At 53.8% G+C, this 20,744-nt stretch overlaps 1 protein-coding gene across 3 annotated transcripts in view; it reads right to left on the bottom strand.

Annotated features, from left to right (window-relative positions):
- GLIS1 (GLIS family zinc finger 1) overlaps positions 1-20,744 on the bottom strand; it is a gene marked incomplete at its 5' end in the record, with an annotated part of 226,577 nt that overhangs the window by 64,003 nt on the left and 141,830 nt on the right. For 2 of the 3 annotated variants that reach the window (XM_082673936.1, XM_082673935.1), the window contains one exon: positions 18,902-19,784. In XM_082673936.1, the coding sequence (XP_082530062.1) occupies positions 18,902-19,784 (883 nt within the window). Of the gene's footprint in view, positions 1-15,972; positions 15,997-18,901; positions 19,785-20,744 lie in introns of all 3 variants that reach the window. The other variant, XM_082673934.1, reaches the window with a different exon arrangement.

Here is a 20,744-nt window from a genome sequence, read left to right as displayed (position 1 = left end):
CCAGGCAAGCTGCCTCATCACTCGGGCTTCCGTCTCTCATTTGTAAAACAGCACCTGGCCCAAATGTGTTAGCGAGCTTAGAGCGGTGCCCGGCAGTGTAAGAGGTCCATCACTTTAACTGCTGTTATGCCTTTTGGGACCCAGTCTCAAGGGTTAATATCATTAGCCTGTGGGTCCTGGAACTCAACCTGAATTCCGTCTGTCCCAGGGCCCAGAGCAAGGCCTGATAAAGAATAAGACGCTTCAGGGAATGTTTGCTGAATGAAATTGCCAAGTGGCAGGCCAGCCTCTGCTCCCACACTTCCCTCCACTGGGGAAAGTCCTGCGTGCTATAAAGTCCTTCCTGGTACTGGGCTCAACGTGCTTCCTGGCAGCTGCCTCCCTCCAAGTTTTGAGAACAGGGGAAGAACAGTGGGGAGGAGAAGCGCCTGCACACCCCATTTGTACACGCTTGCCAGGGTCCAAATCCAGTCTGCACTTCTCAGTGGTGCTTCCCCTGACCACCCTGACCAGGAGGAATGACACCTTCCTCAGGCTTGTAGGACCCACATTCACAGACATATGCTGCATGGACACACAGAGATGTGCAGACACACCCCCCAGATACACACTTACAAACCAACCCACTCAGAGGAACACACAAAACACCCTGGCCCTTGGGGACACATTCAACAACACAAACATGCACACAGACACTAACACACAGGCCTGCGAGGGTGCACGCACGCACGCGCGTGCACACACACACCCCACAAGCACATAGAGACCTGGTGACAGGCACCCAGAGACAGGCAAACACACATAAGCGTGGGCTCTCAGAACTCCAGAAGCTGGGGAGCCAGGGTCAGAGCCCCTTGTGGGGCAGGGCTCTGTGCTTTCCTATAATTGGACTTGATTTACCCTGGACACGTCCCTGGGGGGCAGCTCAGGCTGATGCCGAAGACCACAGGTCGCCCGTTGGTTGTTCAGCAAGCCTGGCATCTGAGGGGTATTTTCAGAGATGACATAAACAGACATTCAGGGCATAATCTCTGCTCCCTTCCATGCCGTACAAATTGTCGCACAAATTGCAGTACAATGACAGTTAGAGCAGCAACTGCCGCAGGCTGGTTAGCTTGTGCAAACAGAGACCCCGCTGCTCCCCACACCGCCCCTGCAGTCCACTCCAGGCGCTCCAGACAGCAGGACGCTGCGACCCCAGCAGGGCCTCACCCAGCGAGCGAGACCGTCTGCACTTCTGACATCCACTTCTGTGGTCCTGGCTCTGAGCTGCTCTAAGGTCACGCTGGGTGAGGCCCTAGTGGAGCGCAACTCTGAGCCTCAGTTTTCCCAGATGTCACCGGGCCTTTGGTCAGCTTCCCCTGCAGCTTCTCCACCCAGCCTGCCTTTCTCCTAGGTCCCATTCACCTCTGTCCCCAGCACTTCACTCAATGCCGGGCATATTTCAAAGACTAAATAAGAGTGTGGAATGAATGAATGACCCCCCTTCCCACCCTGGAAGACAGGCATCGTTACCCCCACTTGTGGCAGACCCTCACCCCCGGCCTCCCCTGGGAGATCACTTGTACACAAATCTTCCTCTCAGGGTCTGCTTCTGGGACATCCACCTAAATGCCGTTTTACAGATGAGGAAATGGAAGCTTCAGAAAGGTAAAGTAACTCTCCCAATGACACACAGCACAGCTGCCCTTGGGGGTTCGCTCTGGGAGGCAGCCCCCCGCTCCTCCTCTGGTCGGGAGGCTGGTGAGGTCCCAATGTCTGGTGGTCCCTAATACGGGTAAAGGAAGCAGACCTACCTTGCCCTTGTGTCCAAGCCACATTCGTGCTTCCAGCCGTACCATTAACAAGGGGCGCTGTGATCCCCACCTAGCCATGGGGCCTAAATGTGAATATGTCTAAGAAGAGGAGGACCGAGTTCAGCCAGGGTTTGACCACAGGCCCGCTGGAGGGGGTACGTTCAGCCGGCCCAAACCCTGGGCTCCCTGAGAGGGAGCCTCTCCATAAACAGTGTGATCAGTCCAGGGGCAGAGTGGTGGCCCCCCTCGGGACCTGATATCTTGTCAGGGGCCCTCACTGGACACCCTGGCCCAGCACAGAGGATTCTTGGGCCAAGTTGGAAAACTACTTGCAAGTACAGTGCTCTCCAGCAGCCCATATAAATCTGGAGGAAAGGGGTCATTGAGACCTGGGAAAGTGCAACCAAAGGCACTAACTCCGTTCTTAGAAAAGCCTCTAGAATTAAGTCATTACCTGTTAATTAACACGAGCTGGGCAGAGATTTTAGTTGATGGCATGACTGTGTGCATGCTGGCCCTTGAGGGGCAAAGGAAGCACACACACATCTATGTTCACATGCACCTCAGGCCCCTCCTGCTCTAACTCACCCTCGGGTCTCTGCAGCCCTGTGGATAGAGCCCGAGCTCCTCCATCGGACACACAAGGTCCTCTGTCACCACCCCTGTTCACCTCTCCATCACTCTCCCCATCACTCCATCACTGAGCCATTCGAAACTCTCACCTCCAGGCTTTTCTTATGCTGTTCCTCTCCTTGGGATACCCTTCCCCTCCTTTTGCACCTGGATAACTCTTACCTACCTTCTCCCTGGAGGCCTCCCCACCCGGTATTAAATCCTCTCCTCTGAGTTCCCATTTATTTTCCTCCAGGGGATTCATCATGGCATTTTGTAACTCGGGTTCAAAGACCGGCCCCCCTCTAGATGGCGAGCTTCTCCAGGGCAGGACGAGGCAGAGCACAGAGCAGGCGCGTGGTGGTAAATGAATGAACACACACAAGCACAGCTGCACGCGCTCAGAGGCTGCTCTGAGCTGGCCCTTGTGCCAGCCTGGGCCCCTGGAGACGGTGCAGGAGCCACCGCACAGGAGGACTTCGTCAGGGCCCTCTGTTATCCCAGCAGGAGGAGGCATCCCAGCCTGCTGGCCTGCTATCTCTTCTTGGAGACACGGGCAAGTGCAGTCAGGAGGGTGATGGCTCTCTCCAGTCCCCGCCCCCCACCCATCTCCCTGACCAGATCCTCCAGCCCCTTATGCTCTCAGGCCCACCTCTAGGCTGATGATCCCCATCTCCAGAGCCCCAGACTCCCACATCTCTAGCCCCCTGGGGCCCTCTGGCAGGCACCTCCCTACTCAGCACACCTGAAACCAACTCACACCTTCCTCCCTCGTGCTGCCAGGGCTTGTACTCATGTCCACACAATGAACGCAGGCGGGAGAGTGGAGCACCAACCTGAGCTCCTCCTCTAACCCCACATGTAACAGGCTTCCCATCCCTTTCTGTCGACTGTCTCTCCTGAATACCTCTCAGATCCAATCATTTCTGTAGCTGCAGATGTGCCAGTTTGATTGGTTGCCCAGTTTCCCCATGTTAAAGAATCCTTCAGTGTGGGAAGTGAAGGTGTGAATAGGGAGGACATTTATGCCTCCCACAAAGGGGGGGGGCAACCCCCGTCAACCTGGGTGGGGGGAACCCAAGACAGGCCTGGTCAGTGGGATGCCCTGCTACAGCTTTGGCCCTGGAGCGAGAGCACAGAGGCTGAGGACCCCAGTGTGGTGTCTGGATAGTCTGCTGTCTGGAGAAGCAGGTCTAGGTTCCCTGCTTCTAGGCCCCTGGGGTCCTGGGATCCTGCCTGTCCTCAAAGCCTGCTCCTCTTTCCTTAGACAAATGGTCTGTGGTCACAGGGCCTGCCAATAAATTCTAGGGGGTGGGGAGGGAGGGGATGCAGGGCTCATTATGGCCAGAGCTGGTTTCTGCTGCTTATAAGTTAGAAACTTAGCAGGCAGCTGCTTCTCTCCCTTCTGCCGCCACCCAGATCCAGGCTTCATTGCCCACGCTAGTGCCCTTTCTCACCTCCTCCATGAGGTCATTCTGGTCCCCGCCTCCACCCTAGGTCCTGGCTGACAGATGCTCCCTCTACTAGGCCCCATCACCCCTGAGCACCCCTCAAGGCACGTATCACGGTGTTGCCCTCTTCTTTTTAAGATCTGCAGAGTCCACTAGGCTATGAGCTCCTTGGGCAAGGGGCCGAGTCTGCCCCAAGTAACAGACTGACCACTGAGAGAGGCCACTTGCTATAGAAGTCAGCTCCCACTGAGTGATCAGGGTCAAGTCACTTAACTTCTCTGAGCCTCAGTTTCCTCATCTGTAAAGTGAGAATAATGACAGCTACCTCAGAGGGCTGCTGTACGGACAGACTAAGAATATAACACAGATTATAAGACACAGGTGAGGTTCCTTCATTGCCAGTATTTACTTGGCCCTGGCTTTTCTCAAAGAACATTAGCAAAGTTATTTGTGAAAACAAGGTCTATGGCTTTGTTCAGTGACTCTGTATCATCATCAATCATTCGTACAGCCTTCCTCCAGCAATCAACTTGTGTGACTCTCATCAGGCCTCATAAAGATTTGCTATCCAGACACAACTGGCCCCAACACACAAGCTGGCTGCTCTTCTTCCTTTCCCAGACAATAAGAATTCTACAATTCAACAACTTGCCTTCTTTGCCTTGGCTTCCAGGAAGCTCCAGTAAATATAGGGTTCAATCGCAGTAACTAAGTGAGCTTAGGTTTTTCACATATTTATGTCCTTTTCTCTATGTCAGTTTAACTGCATATAGATCTTTTGTAGTAAATACCCGTGAATTCTTAATGAAAGACAAGAACTCAATGATCAGGAATAAAATGGACTAGAACAGAATGGGACATAGTAGAACATCACAGCAGGATTTTCCAGTGTTTCCTCCACTCATTCCTCTTCACAGAGGATGAAACTGAAGTCTAGAGAAGGGGAGGGGGAGGCAAGGCCTGGACTGCACCTCAAGTGCTCCCAGCCTCTGCAGGCCTTGCTTTTGGGCTGCCTTGTCCACCAGGCACAGCATACACAGTACATAGAGTCCACAATACTTTTAGGAGCCCTTGAAAATGTTTGAATTTAATTTATAATTAGAAGAAAAAAGGAAGTTTTAGGTCAAAGAAAATGTTTTAATACATAAAATTAATATGTTGTCTTTAAACCAATGCTGTCATAAAATGTAATTTTTAGTATTTTTTATGGAGGAAGAGGCTGAAGCCAAAAGCGCCGGGGTCAGCAAATGTCATGATGAGGCCCTGCTCGCTTTACCCATCTCACCAATGAGTCCCGGAAGCTTCTACTTTCCACCTGCTGGCTTCCAGGGAACCCAGGCCTCCTCCACACTTCCCTCTCTGACAGGATCCAAAGGGAGCGTTTTCATGAAGATTCTAGTGGGAAGTGGGGCCTTGCCAGGTGAATCTAATTTATACCCAGTAGTAAGCACCTCAGAGAGCTCCTGAAAGGCCGAAACCACCTCCTGGCTGCAGGGTGGAGGCGTTTCCCCTGGCTGAGTTTGCCAACCAGTTGTCAGGACAAACCTTCCTGGGTTCACAGCGTGGAGACAATGAAAGGGCTGGCACTTGGAAGGCACGAGCCACGAACTTCCTGACAGAGGTGTTGACTGCGGGCCGCAGACCCTCTGTTCTGCTTGGCTCAGGACCACACCTCGTCTTCCCCAGCTCACGAGCTGGGCTCACTGCGGGGGCCACAGCGGGAGCAGAGCTGGCCTGACAAATACCACCATCCCACCTGGGGTACAAGCAGCAATGGAACACAGAGGAGAGGGGCGGCAGGGGGATAGCCTGCCCTGGGCATCACCGCTGATACGCCATGTGACCCCGGGCATTACCGCGGACGCACCGCGTGGCCCTGGGCACCCTTCACTGGTCACCCTGCCTCACCAGGTCCCAGTGTCCTCACTGAGAAGATGGGGCAATGGTTGTGAGGATGACATGGGATGACGGGCAGAAAACAACCTCCAGCAGATGAAGCAGGATTATCATTCCCACTAAACAGAAGGAAATTGAGACCAGAACAAGGAAATAGTTTGCCTAGCCAGCATCATGGTGAATAAGGGATCAGAACTGGATTCCAGAAGCCTTGTAGGTAGGGTTCAGTTCTTCCTGAGGAGCGGTTATGCCTTCAGGCTTCCCTGGATTCGAATCCCAACTCCAACTCTTATTGGCTGTGGTACCTCCCCACATTCTCTCTCCTGCCCCGTGTACATAGGAATGGGCCGCAGAGGCCTCCATCCCGACCTGGTTCTCTCACCCGGTCTCAGGGATGGAGCCCCAGGTAGCTGCCCCCGAACCCCTCCCTTCCTCTGACCCCTGCACGCCTCCCCTAACCTGTGAGGTCACTGTCTCCCTGCACAAGAAGCCAGGGAAGTGGGGCAGAGGATGCCTTGGGCTCGTGGTGTTAATTCTGGATAAAGCAAACCCCACCCCCGAACAGTGTAGGTTAAGTGCAAGGATCCATGCAAAGTCCAGATTACATGGGATTGTTTTCGAGGAGTCACAGGAACTAATTAAGATGTCTTGACAGGCATTCTCTGGGCTGAGCTCAATGAAAACAGGGAGTGATCAGCTCATGATCAATTACAGAAAAACATGCTGACACAGAGGACATCCTGGAGCAGTGGGTGGCCGGGGATTGGAACCCCAGCACTTAACTTCTCTGAGCCTCAGTCTCCTCATCTATAAAATGGGACAGTAATGCCAACATCGAAAGATTCACTGAGAAAACAAAGGGCTTAATCTGCTATCTGGAGAAGAGCACATACCTAAAAAAATGCCACTTTCCCTCCTTCCTCACACTTTAAAGTAGCTGCTTTGGGGTAGTTTAATCATTTCCTCTGCTGCATTCTTGGCTATAATAGTCCTTTTGTTGTCAATTAATGCAAAATTGTACTCTTACTCTATCTCTGTGCCCATGGTCATAAAAACAGGATCTGTGGAGACTGAATTAATGATAAACAGCTGCAGCAGCAGCAGCAGCTAATTACAGAGCTTCTACTCTGTGGAGGGCTTGATGTAAATTTCTCTCCAAGCGTGGGAATGTGGACAAGAACTCCTCCTCTCTAGGCCTCAGTTTCCAAATCCACAAACAGGATTGAGCCAGATGGTTTCCAAGCTGATAGTTCCTAAGCTCTTGTCTGGGTCTGACATTCCATGAGCTGGAGGACTTGGGGTGCAGACTCTCCTTTACCCTCATATTGCAGATTAAGGAGGGAGGGAAATCAAGGCGGGGATGGGGTAGGAGGAGTGAACTAACACTGTACACCGGGTGCTTGGCTGGGCCCCCTGGGCACACTACCCATCTAGCCTATCCCAGAAATGCCCCTCAGACAGCAACCCATGCAGTCCTCACCACGGCCCTGTGAGTTTGCTGCAAAAACCTTCATTTTACAAGACAAGACTCCTGATTCTCAGCCTGGGCCCTTCCCAGCACACTCCATCACTTCTGCCCATCACTGAGTCCGGCTCTCCCCCTTTTCACTCAATCACATTCATTCAGGAAACAGTTGTCAATCACATACTGTTCAAGACCCTGGAAATGTAACAGGGAACAAAACATAAAAGGATCTAGACTTTATGGAGCTTACGGTTGAGTGGAGGGAACAGATAAGAGACAAACACACAGTGTTGGGTAGTATGAGGGGCAGAGAGTGGATGAAGATATTACATTGGACAGGTGGTCAGGGAAGGCCTCCTGGAGGAGGTGACATGGACCTCCATGAAAGCTCTCCATGGGCCTGAGTGAAGGGAGGTGGGGCTGGAGCAAGAGAATTCTGGATGGAGGGAAGAGCTATGCAGAGCCTGAGGTGGGAATGAAGCTGGCATGTGTGAGGAACAGCCAGGAGCCAGTGTGGCTGGAGCAGAGCAAGAGAGGAGTATGGAAGGAACTGAGGTCAGAGAGCTCAGCAGAGGCCCACACCTGCCCCTTCCTTGTCTTTCACCTCTTTCCTCCTCCCCTAGGGCCCTGCCAGGAATGTGGAAAGGTAACTGTCTGAGTTCAAAGGATCTTAGGGATTCTGGAGTCCTTTCATTTTATGGATGAGAAAACGGAGGCCCCATAGGGTCTGGTGACTCTCCCAGAGCCATAAGGCAGTCTGATGCAGAGCTGGGGAGAGAACCGAGCGCTGAGCCCTGGCCCACGCTGTCTCTACCCAGACTGTGGGAGTCAGGGTCAGGAAACCTAAGGGCTTGGGACTGATCAAAGTCCTTGTCACACACATGAAGAAACTGAGGCCCAAGTCCAGGTGGCTGCGTGTGCATGAAGAAGGGGTGGGGGTGGGTAGAGGAGCTGCAGACTCTTCTTGGTGCACACCCGTGTGGGCCTTTGCACAAGCCAGGCTTCCTCTGGGCCTAACACCCACGGCAATCAATCATCGTGCTTTTCTAATGCACGTAAGGAGCTGTGATGTCTGAAACCCACCGCTGATTACAGCCTCCCTGGAGCCTGCTGGACAGTGCTGCCTGAACCCGATCCTGCTGGGAGGGAAGGTGATTCTGACACGTGTGGACTGCACAAGCTGCCAGCCATCTCCTCTGCATGACCTCCAGGGGGGTTGCCTCCCTACCCTGGGCCTCGAGTCCCCATTTGTCAAAAGGTGCTGCAGGGCTTGGGAGCAGCATCAGATGAGATTCCCTGGAAGGTTCTTCCCCAGTGTGAACACAACACAAGCCAGCGTTCTCCAGAATTTGGGAGGCAGTGATGGTACAGGTGGAGGCAATGCAAGTCAGCTCTCAACACGGGGCCTGGCACATAGTAGGTACTCAGCAGACTTTGCGGCTCTGCACAGCGGGACGAGCACTGCACTGGAAGGCAAGGGACCTGAGCTTTGGTTCTTTTGCTCCGTGATCTCAATAAGCCAAACCCTCTCTACGTGCCTCAGTTCCCACAGCAGCAAACAGCAAAAGTGCAAACACAGGCATTCGGACTTGTGGCCTCCACGAGGCCACCTCCTCTGGTCCTGGATGCCTGGGGAGAAGCAATGGGAGCAGTCAGTGGAGGGTGGGATCTTGGGGAAGTATTGGAGGCACAGCAGACTCATTTTTCTTCCTGGGGCCAAACTCTCTTGACTTCCAATTGCTATCATGTTCCTTGGCAACTAAACCTGGTCAGAAATGACCCCATAGGCCAAACTGACTCCCCAAATGAGGGATTCATCAGCAGATTCTGGGGAGCACAGACTTGTTAAATAGAGGAGCAGAAGGCAGCTGTGGGCAGTGGGAAGATGACTGAGCATGGAGCCAGGGACAGGAGGTGGAGTCCCAGATGTGACACCCAGCCAGGTAGCTTCCCCTCCGTGGATTTCAGCGAGCCCATTATAAAACAGGGATCCTGCCACTGCCCTGTGCATTCCCTGAGCGAAGGAACTACACCCATCAAAACTGCACCCCAGGGCCTGGTCATGCCCTGGGAAGCTACAAATGTTACTTTCAGCTCGAAAACCCTACACTTTCTGGCTCAGTACAACAAAGAGGCTGGCTCATGGAACATCAGCTGAACGCTCACAGGGCACTTGCCTTCCTCCATGCCCAGCAGAGACCGATATCCCCAAGAAACACACAGCCCAGGAGTACCACTCTCTCTGCTCTCCAAGGCTCATGCTCCCAACGTGGCAGACTTATCAAGGGAGGCTTGGGGGGTACGTGCAGGAGGCAAGAGCAGGCTGCCCTCCAACAGGCGGCCACCTCCCAGCTGTTTGGAAATGGCCACTTGCAAGGCCATGAGTCTCAGTGATGGACTCTCATTTTATCATTACCCACGTCAGAAGAATGCATCTTGAGGGGGCAGCACTGCACAAGTCAGCGCTGTAATCACTTACAGACCACGGAGGCCCCAGTCCTGGCAGTGGAGGAAGATTTATTGTGGGGATGGACGGAAAACAAAGAACAGTTGTGCAAACTTTACGGAGCCACATTATGGGAAATGCCTTTCCCATTTCCCACTGGTAAATGTGCTGGATGCTGTTTCCAAAGGGGGACTGAGCCCCGGTACCCAATCAGGTACAGACACTGCGCTCAGCATGGCTCGCTGGGCTGAGCTGGCCTGGCCCGTGGTGCCCAGGCCTTGGCTGGCAGCCAGGTGCTGCTGTCTGCTCTGGTGGACCCGGGAAGAAGGCTCCTTCCTGGGCCTCTGCGTCCTCATCTGCCTACTGCTGCTCCCCCTTGCACGCACCCACCACAGGACCAACATTCTAAATGTTAATGCTGATCGTGTCACTCTCCTGCTCAGAACCCTTCCACCATTCTCTCCCTTGCCCTCAGAACAGAGTCCAAGCTCTTCATACTGGACTTCAAGGCCCTATAAGGTTCAATTCCAACTGCCATTTCTACTCCCAGCCCCCATGCACGGAACACACTCCAAGCACAAGAGGCTTCCTATGCTCCCCTCAAGGGCCAAGACTGTCTCATCTTTTATATGCTGTTCCCTTTCCTTGAAATGCCTTTCTTCATGGTCTACACCTGGAAAGCTCCTACCCTCCCTTCAAAGCCCAGCTCTCATGACATCCTGGGGGAAGCCTTCTCCCTCCTCTGTGCCTCTGCAGCATTTGGTTAATTCCTTCGGCACCAGACCATTCCTCATTTGATGCTGCACCTCCTGCTTCTAGCATCAAACCTGGCACAGTATGGGTGTCAATAAAGCTGTGTTGAAAAGGTGGCAGAAGTGAGGGGGGAGACAGCACAGCTGAGCCCAAGGCACTCTCCCGAGGGAGGGGAGCAGGTAAGCTGAGTGTCCCGGGTCTTGGAGGTGACTGAGGCCATAGCGCTGGTGTGGCCCATCACCCCTTTAACGGATGAGGTCAGTCACTGCAGCAGGCCAAGTGAGGTGCATGGAGTTGGCTCAGATAACCCATCTGCCATCCTGTGGAGACAGAGCCTATTAACGCTCAATCATGAAGTTTACCATTTCCAGGATGTCCCTCTTAGAAAACATGTTCTGGACACTTTCTTCAAGTCACTGTTGATTTTATCTGACTTTCTCAGTCCAATAAGAGAATCATTTCAATTCCATTTACATTAAATTCAAAAGCTTTCTCTCCTTTTATTATTTTAAATTCAAATCAGAGGGCTGTGTTTTTTTTATCCTTAATTTTTTTCATATTCCATAAAGCAGTGTGGAGTTCACAAAACTTGGCCAGTGTTCCTGTACCCTCAAGTTTGGTGCTCCCAGGAATTCTCATCTCTATGAGAGCTTGGGTTTGATGACTCAAAAAAAAAAAAAAAAGGAACAAGGGCTCCTGTTTTCAAGCATGGAGTATTTTGCCAGGTATGAGGTAAGTGCTCCACATACATGATCTCATTTAATTCTCACAACACTCTCCCTTTTACACAGACAGGAAACTGAGGCTCAAAGAGACCACATGACTTGTTTGAGGTCTCATGGCTGGTTAAGGGTCAGAGCAGAGATTTGAACCCCAACAGTTATCCTATACCTTTAGCCACTGGTCCACCGTGGCTCACCAAACTCTGGCTCAGAATTCAAATAAGATGGAGGGTGGGGAGCCAGGGATGGAGATGAGGTGGGGATGGGGAAGTGAATGGGAGTAGGAGGGATGGGGGATAGAGGTGGAAGGGCGAGGGGGGACGTATGGGGGCACTGTGAAGCAGAGAAGGAGGAAGCTAGAAGAGCTGCAGACAGAGGCCTAAAGGCCAAGCACTGCATTTGGGGAGCATGTGGCTAAAAGGTTCTGTGCCCGATGGGAAACCCATCTGGGAGGGACACGCCTGTGAGGGTGATTGTGTACTCTGGGGCCGGGTTACAGGCCAGAGCACTGGCCTGGGAGATGGGGACTCAACTTGATCCCCTCTGCAGAGCTCTCTGCAGTTTGTGGACCACAGGTATCCACCCCTCACAGAGACTCTTCTGGGGTGAGCATCAGAAGCCCTATTTTATAGCTACATTAACGGAGGCTCAGGAGTGAAGTGACTTGTCCAAGGTGGCACAGTCAGTGAGCAGCAGAGCTGGGATGAGTCTCCAGCTCCACCTGTCTCCTTCCTCTCCTCTTTCCCAGGCAAGCCTTTTCCATCTGTGGCCTCAGTTTCCCCCTCTGTACAGTGGTGAGAGGGGGCCCTCAGGGCTCTGAGTTGAATGCAAAGCTGGAGTTCCCAGAAAGCCTCTCCTTATGAAGGTCCCTGAGTTTGATTTTTAAAAACTGGGGGAGATAGGAAGGCATCCAGTGTGAGCCAAGATCTGTAGAGCTGGAACCTTGGCTTCAAGAGGGGAAAGGGCATTAGCATCTGCTGAGCACCCAAGGAACACAGAGTGCTAGGCATTAATCCCATTTCACAGTTCAGGAAACCGAGGCTCAGCATAGCCAAGTGACCCATCCAAAGTCACATCCATGGCAGAGCTGGGACTTACAACAGCCTTTTCTGTTCCTTTGGGGATGCTCATGACTGCATGGCCCCTATGCTTTTTAGACCCTCCCTCTTCTCCTTTCCTAATGCAAACTGCCCAGAGCAGTCAGACCATTTGTTGTGCACTCACTGTGTGCCAGGCAGTACGCAACATCTCATGTATAGTACCTCATCGAAGCCTCACAACAGTTCTATTCCCTCCACTTTACAGGTAAGAAAACAGAGACTTACAGAAATCAAGTTACTTGCACACCAATCATAGGCTGCTAGGTAGAAAAGCCAGGTTTCGAATTAAGGCTTTCTTGCAGGAAAACTTCAAGCACCAGATGAGGGATGGATGTGACCATCTTTAATGTCCCTCCATTCTTGTAACTTTATGGGAAATTGCTCTGGAGGGCAGTGTCTGGGCAACGTCACACAGTGTTGGAGCAGAGAGAGTAGATGGCCACTAGGGCAAAGCCTCTGTACTAGGGAGCAGACTCAACTCCTCTGCCTCCAAGGCCAGGCCAGGTGCCAAAGAGCATGTGGTCCCCAAGACACTCAGCCATACCAGGAGCACTGTTATAAATGGGGTGACATGTGCTGGGAGAGCAGGACACACGGAGAAAAGGGGTGCCGAGGAGGGGACACTGGACTGGGTTGTGCGGGATGGTTAGGAGTTTGCTGGGTTGGGAAAGGCATTCCAGGCAGAGGTATCAGCAAAAGCCAAGGCCCAGAGGAGGGACTTCAGTAAGGGTTGTTAACGAGGGCATATCTGGATGCAAACTAGATGGCTGCCTTTGCTCAAAAAGGTTTTCCTCCCGACCCCCACCCCTAGAATGAGATGAGGCTCAGGCCCCTGTTTCCAAAGTGGGTGGGCTTGACCTGGTTGGGGCAGCTTGGCCTCTATGGGCTCATGTACAGCAGGCTCCTCCAGGGCAAGGGGTTTAAAACCATATTCAATTTTGCAGCCTTTTAATCTTACCAGAAACCCCAGCCTCCAGAAACGGAGACTGTTTTCAGGTGACTTATTTATTTTTAAAAAGGTAAAATGTCTTATTCTTCATCCCATGAGTGTTCTCTCCTCTCATATAGGACAAAAGACCCATCATGTCAGCAGGGCAGGGACCTGCAGGCTCTCAAGATGATGGGGCGCTGGCTTGGGGAAAGTAGTTAAATGCAGACGTCTATCTGCTTCCCTGCTCCATCAGGGCTCCACAGGGCCAGGCTGGCTTTGATTCCCTTCTGTGACCCCACGGCCCACCAGGGCCTGGCACACAGGAGGCGCTCGGTGTCAGCTTGCCCAATAAGTTTCAGATCTGGGTATTCTCTCGACATTTGCAAGCAGACTGATGATTCTCTGCCTGGGAGGTGGCTTGGGGTCATGGCTAGCACACAGTCCTTGGAGTCAGGCTGAGACCTGGGTTCAAATTTGACCCCATGATGCACTTGGGGCCTGAACTTGGGCATGAACTGGACTATCCTTTCCCCATCTGTAAAATGGGGATAATTTCAGTCCCCAGGAATGTTCTGAGTGCTGAGATCACACATGTGTGGAAGCCCTCAATACTGAAAAACACCCAATGAGTATTTCAATAACGTTCCTGTCCCCCTTGACTGACTCAAGGCTCAAATCCTCAGCTCCTGGCTTCCCTCCCTCCCTCCACCATCCAGCAATAAGATGGCAAGATTCAAGGGCAGAATCCTTCCCGCGGCGCTAGAAGTCTCACATCACATCATCTTTGTCTCCGGACTCCCGACTCCTGGCACACAGGAGAGGCTGCTGCCCCTCCAGTGAGGCAAGTGTCTCAAGGGGAGGATGAGGGTCACTTTCCCACAGTCTAACTTCCCCAACTTTTGGTTACCGGCCCCTTCAGGAACCCCCCGCCCACTGAAGCTGCCCCATTTGCTGTGCCATCCTAGACCCCCATCCTCTCAGGACCTGTCTTCCCCATGCCCTCTCCCTACGTGATGAGGATGGACTGGTAAAGCCACCAGCTCAGACATCTCGAACTCCCAGATAATTCCCTGGGATGAGCCTGAGATGTTGAGATGAGTCAGGGGTGTCAGCTGGCCTGGGAATGTGCCCAACCCACCAGGCTGGTCTCAGGACATGGGGGCCGGAAGGAGCAGATGCCCTGGGACCCCACACACTGTGATGTGAGACGCACAGAGGACTCGACTCTGCTGAATAGAGAAGCTGGGCAAAGGCGGGTGGTAGAGGGCAGTGTGGCCTGTGGAATGGTCCAGGCAGCTGTGCCTGGTGATACAGGGCAGGCCATTGCGTCTCTGAATGTCAGTTTCTTCTTCTGTAAAATGGGCATGGTAATCCCTGGCTGGAGAGAGACTGTCTCAGAATATATCAGGTCTCTTCTCCCTCAGGACTTCCCATAAGATGCTATCCCGGACCCCCTGTCAAGCCTCTCTCTGAGGTATATCCCTGGTCCCAGGTCCAGTGGCACCTAGGAAAGACTGGGCAGGGTGAGGGATGGGGACCAATGGTCAGTGCGGCTGCAGCTGCCAGAGGGACCCGGGCAGGATGTTAAGTCCAGCCTCAAGGCTCCAGCTGTGCATCAGAACTTGGAGGGCAGGGACTAGAGCCTCCTCCCCGTGCCTCTGCCCTGGCTCTCCCTTCTTACCCCGAATAGCCACTGTCTGGCACTGAGCAGGGGCTCTGCATCGCTGGCAGACACCTGACCACAAGGCCACCAGCACATGTGATAGCTCTGCCCACCTCACCAACAGCAGAGGCTGCAGCAGTTAGCTGACCTCAAGTCCAGGTTCCACTCCTGACAGGTTCTTTTGAGCCTCAGGTTCCTCATTTGTAAACTAGCTGTCAAAGATCCTGTCCTAACTCCTAGGGCTAATGTATGAATCACCTAAGACCATCAGTGTGAAGAGTGTGATTGGGGAAGATGAGAATTAACTAAGCAGTTCCCTATGTCATCTCTTTTAATCCTAATAACGACAGTCCTAAAAGGTAGGTACTATTATCACCCCGTTTTACAGTTGAGTATGCTATGGTTCAGAAAGGTTAAGTCACCTGCCTGAGGTCACACAGCTGGTAAGTGGCAGGGCCCGAGGTCGGTGTGACTCCAGACTTGGGCTTTCACCTGCCTTTTACACCTTCATGCTGAGCTCACAGCTTTGGTCAAGCTCTTCACAAAAGTCAGGGGTTGTTGTCATGATTATTTCATAAAACCCAAGGTTAGAAGAAGTTTTCCTCTTTCTCCTCTGCCTGTCTTTTTCTCGATGTGGACAAATGCAAACTCAGAGTCTGCTAATTTCTGCAGTCTCAGACAATCAGAATTCCAACCGTCTGAGAGAGCCAACCTAAGAAAGCAAGAAAGTAATCTTTTCAAAGTTAACGTCTTCGAGGCGTCGCGTCAGTATTTGGGTTGGACGTAACCTTGCTATCGTAACACAGATGAAACCCCAAATATAATAAGGCTAAGACAACTCCGACAACGTAAGAAACATAACAGGATATTGCAAAGAGATTAGGGAGCTTCCGCTGGACGGTGTGGAAGGGCTGTGGAAAGGGCAGGGTGGGGGGCGGGTGGTGCACCCTGTGGGCCAGTGAGGCGAGTCCTGGGTCCCCGGCTGAGCCTGAGGATGAACGGCCTGGACAGAGGGGAGCTGGGCTCCTCCAGGCACCTCTAGGCCCGCCGGGTGCGGAAGCAGAGGCTCCACAGGCTAAATGTGAACCAGCTGCGAGGATGGGAGTGTTACAGTTGGACGGGGCGGGGAAGGCTTACCTCATGAAAGAACTGTGGAAACGGCTGCTGGAAAGATAATAAAAGGATTAACTGCTATTTTAGTGGGCCATTTACTCTGCAATCAAAGTGTCTCATCTATTTCCTGTTCTCCAGAGGCTCCGGGTCCAAAATTCCTTTGTCTATTACAGCACATGGTAGCAGAGGCCTGTCATGAGAAATTAATAATTTTACAGGGAAGGGAGATTGTATTTATCTGGGGTGCGGGTTAGGGCCCGCCCCTTCCCCTGGGTTACCTACTGCACCAGCCTTGCAGGAAGGGAGAGCACCCCCACTGCGGACAAGGCGGAGCTCAGAGCTCTCTGCTACCATCTCCAGAGGATGGCACCCGGCAGGGCTGGTACCTGGACCCCAGAGAATAATCAGTTTAACAGGAGAAGATATACACAAACAAGAGCATCATGGCTTAGAAAGATGTGAGTTCAACTTCCACTCCAACGGTTACTAGCCGTGTAACCCTGGGCAAGTTATTTTTATCGTTGTTATCAATACTATTATTACTATCATGATTATTAGCCTCTATTATTATTGTTGTTATGGTCTGTCTCTAACTAGCTGTGTGGCCTGGGGTAAATTATGCCGTCTCTCTGAGCCTCAGTTTCCTCATCTGTAAAATGGGGACTAATAGTATCTGCCCCATAGGGTTGTTGTGAGGACCACATGGAGTATGAGGACAATGGGCTTAGAATAGCCCCCGCATACGGTCAGCACTCAGGAGCTGCTTGCTGGTGTTATTACCATAATCCTAACCCCCTAAGAGGCAAGATGAAGTGTTCTCACAGCAGCAGGTGGAAGGCCAGCTGGACCCTACTGACCCCCAATGTGGGGTCTGTTTCTTCGTCTATAAAAACCCTTGGTTTTACAGGACTCTTGTAAAGATTAAACGCAGCCATGGGTAAGTACAGACATGGCTTGAACATCACCTCCTGTATGAAGCCCTTTTAGATCTCTCCTCCCTGGGCCGATGCAAACTCCATCCCAGACCCTGTCACTCATCTCCACACCCATCTCCCACGCATCTCTGACTGTGAGCGCCCTCAGGCAAAGATCTTGGCAGGTCCAGGTCTGTCTCCAGAGCCAGGTGTGAGCCAGTGTTCTGTGGAATCTGCTGAACAAAAAGAGATTCTGGCAGGCTGGCCCCGGAGAAGAAGCCCTACAGAGAGGTCCTGAGACTGCTCTGAGTGATCTGAGCCTCTGTGACCCGCTCACTGGGCGTCAATTTCCCAACGTGGAAAATGGACAGGGAAGGCCTAGATCATCTCCAAGGTCCCTCGTGTCTAACAGAAACTCCTGGATGCCGCGATGCTACACGGGAGCCTGAGTGCGAGAAGGCCACTGACCACGCCACACCAGGGTTCAGGCCGGGCAGCCTCTTCGAGGACCCTGCGTACACCACTGGGATCACCCCAGGAGAGAAGACATGAAGGAGAACTGTAGCCCGGCAGCTGTCAACTGCAGGATTTCAGAGAGAGACAGGACTGTCTGTGGTCCAGGAGCCTTACCCTGCGATGTCCGCTGGGCATCTCCTTCCAGGCAGGGGCGTGCCCTCCCACAAGGCACATGTCACAACACCCCAAAGGAATGGGGCTGTCGCCAGGAATCGGCCCAGCCACCAGTTCTGCCTCCAGCACACTCTCGGTCCAAAGACACACGATACAGTCAGCTTCTCAGCCTGCTCACTCCAGCCCCTCCCCACAACCTCAGCATGCCAACCCTGACCCTCCCTTGTCTGCAAAGTGAATTCCTTCTCATCCTCAAGACCCAGCCTCCTCAAAGCTGAATAAGCTGGTTCAGTGGGTACCCAGCTCACAGCTCCACAAGGAGATGTGCCCCAAGGGCGAACATCTGGTCCCAGGAGGATGGAGTTTATGCCGCTGGTTGCCCCTCCCTGGTCCTGCAAATGCTGCCCTGCACTTTGAGCAGGGACAGAGGTGCACCTCTCCCCAAGCTGCACCCATTCCCAGACTGAGTTCTCCATGAGGCAGGGCCCAGTGACAGCACACAAGTGTTGGAAGAACTCAACTTTGGCTACGACACTGGCCCTGAAGACCAGACACACTGCTTCCTTCCTCTGCCGTACCCAAGCCCCAGCAGCTGGGAAGACGGAGCTGGGCCTTCGTGGCTCCATCAGCCCTTCCAACCCCAGGCAGGCGCCTGTCCCGGTGGGCTGGCTGGGCCCTGTGGGTAGGCACAGTGGCCTGGCTAAAGATATCAGGGACTAAGACTAAATTTCTAACCTCTGATACGGATTTCCACCACAGTGAGAGCAGAACATGCAAATGACCACTTAGAAGGGCTGGAGGCCTGGGTGCCTATATTGTGTGTGTGTGTGTGTGTGTGTGTGTGTCTCCCTGGAAAGCTTAGTTTCAACCTCAGCCAGAACACTGCAGATGCTATCCAGGCCCTTATCTGCTAACCCTTGGCCTTACCCCAAAGCCTACCCTGGGTACCCACAGCTCTCAAGCCAAATGCCTGTGAGCACCCGGTGCTCCCTGGAGGAATCAAGCCTGTGGCTGCTCCAGGAGGCCCCAGAGTCTCCCTGGGAAGGACTCCAGGTGAAGAGCCAGTGCTGGGGGAGAGCGTACTCTCCATGACTCACCTGGCCACCGGCAGGTGTGACACTGAGCCTTTGTATGTAAGAGAGAAGGCTGGCCGAGCTGCTTTGACCTCAGAGCACGTGTGTCACCACCTGAATGAGTGGGTGTGACACCAGGCCATGGAGGGTGGAGGATGGGGTACCTGGCCCTCTGCCAAGGTTCCCAGTGACAGGGCACTGACCACTGTGACCTGTGGCCACATCCCAGCCAGCCCCCAGGGTGAGGAGCCTAGGCAGGGCTCTCCCAGGGCAGTGAGGTGGGTGCTGCTCTGCTGGGGGTGGCGGGGGCACAGCCCGGCGGCCGTGGGAACTCACCATGCACTTGTTGGGCTTCTCGCCCGAGTGCACCCTCATGTGGATGAGCAGCTTGTAGCGGGCATTGAAGGGCTTGTAGCGGCGCACGCACCCCGCCCAGAAGCAGGTGAAGTCCTCGCCCTTGCGCTGGTCGATGTGGCTCTTCTCAATGTGCCGCACCAGCTCCTCCTGCTGCTCGTAGGCTGCACAGCAGTCCACCCAACGGCACGCCTGCCGCCCAGCCACGCCCCTGCCCGCCAGGCCCAGCCCCAGGCCTCCAAGGCCCGGGCCAGGCGGCAGCTGAGACAGGGGGTAGGGGGGTGGCAGGCCCTGCTGGTGAGGCCCGAAGAGCTCTGAGAACTCGTCCGCGGGCTCCTGCTTCAGGAAGCCGGCCTTCCGGCAGGCTTCAAGTTGCAAACTGCCCTCGTGGCTCTCGGTGGACGCAGGGCTGGGCCGGGCCCTCTTGGGAGGGCCCCCCGGGTCTCCCGGCAGAGGGGGGCTCCGGAGTCCATTTACGCAGGTGACCAGAGCTGTCTGGGAGGAGCGGATGATGGAGGTGATGTCGGAGGAGGCGCAGGGCGAGGCGGAGGCTGAGGATGCGGGGGGCAGGCCCAAGAGGCAGCAGCGCTTCAGGCCACCCTCGGGCAGGTGGGCCTCAGGTGGGGGGCCCAGGCTAGAGCTGGGTTCACTGCCCAGAAGGTAGCAGGAAGGTGCGGGGTTGGCGAGGCCTCGGCCCGAGAGGTCCAGGTCTGTGTGCAGGCCCGTGGCTGGCGGGGCCCGGCAGTGGGCAGACAGGGGTGCGCGAGCTTCCGTCATGGCCCGGTAGTCAGGCAGGGACTCCTGCTTGATGTGCTGTGTGGCCGGGAGGCCTCCGTTCACATAGGTGGCCTGGGGCCTGGGCGACCTGGAAGACAGTGTACAGAGGTCATGAGAGGGTGGGCACTCCACAGTGGGGAGGTCCAGGCAGGGGACGGTGGGGAGCCTGAGGACCGAGGGGCGGAGAAGCCAAGAGCAAGAGAGGGAGGCTGAGGGCTGGCAGCAGAAAGACCAGGACTGGTTGCCCGGTCAGCAGGGAAGAATGTGGAGGGAGAAGGGGAGAGAGAGGAAGAGGAGGGGGCTGGGAAGAGGTTCAAGAGACATGAATGTGCCCAGGAGGATGCCAGAAAGGAGCACATTTCATCCTTTTATTAACTCCAGCCCACCCTCTCCAGCCCAAGTGCTATCCGTCCTGCCACTGAGGCCTCCCCGGGTCTGCCCTGTCCCCATCCCGTGATCTTCTAGTGACTTCTGGAGGAAGAAGGCGGAGGATGGCTCTTTGAGGGACACCAGGTCCAGTTTGTTTTAAATTCTGCTTACTTGTCCCTTAAATCGCTCTTAATTCTTGTAATCTTTCTTAATTTCTAAAAATGTGATGTTTTGCCCTAAGCAATCTGTTCTTTCCACTGTGAACGTCAGCGGGTGGGGTTTGAATCACAATCACAGTGAGGGGTCATCCTAGGAAAAACTGAGGAAAAGTTTCTTGGGGGGAATGTGCAGAATTTCAAGGTCATGAATGTACAAAATGAAGCTGGAGGCAGGCAGGCCAGGTGGGGCAGCAAGAGACCTGGGTTAACACCTCTTAACCCTCAGGTCTCAGCCACTCGCAGCTCAGTGAACCTTACTTAGCAACGTGGTCTGGGCCTCTCCCTGTAGCCCAGCTACAGGAGAATGGTTCTCCTGAGGGTGAGGACGGTGATGGGCAGGACCCAGCTGGCCAAGATGCTATCATCATCACACATGTGGTACATGCATTCCTAGAAGGGGCCTTTCCCAAATGTGGGACAAATAAGTGCAGGAAGAGATATCAGGGCCTGCCGGTCATCAG

The sequence above is a fragment of the Grampus griseus genome (genome assembly GCF_964374135.1).
Source record: "Grampus griseus genome assembly, chromosome: 1".
Lineage (NCBI taxonomy): Eukaryota > Metazoa > Chordata > Mammalia > Artiodactyla > Delphinidae > Grampus > Grampus griseus.
This window is presented reverse-complemented; position numbering and strand designations above follow the sequence as displayed.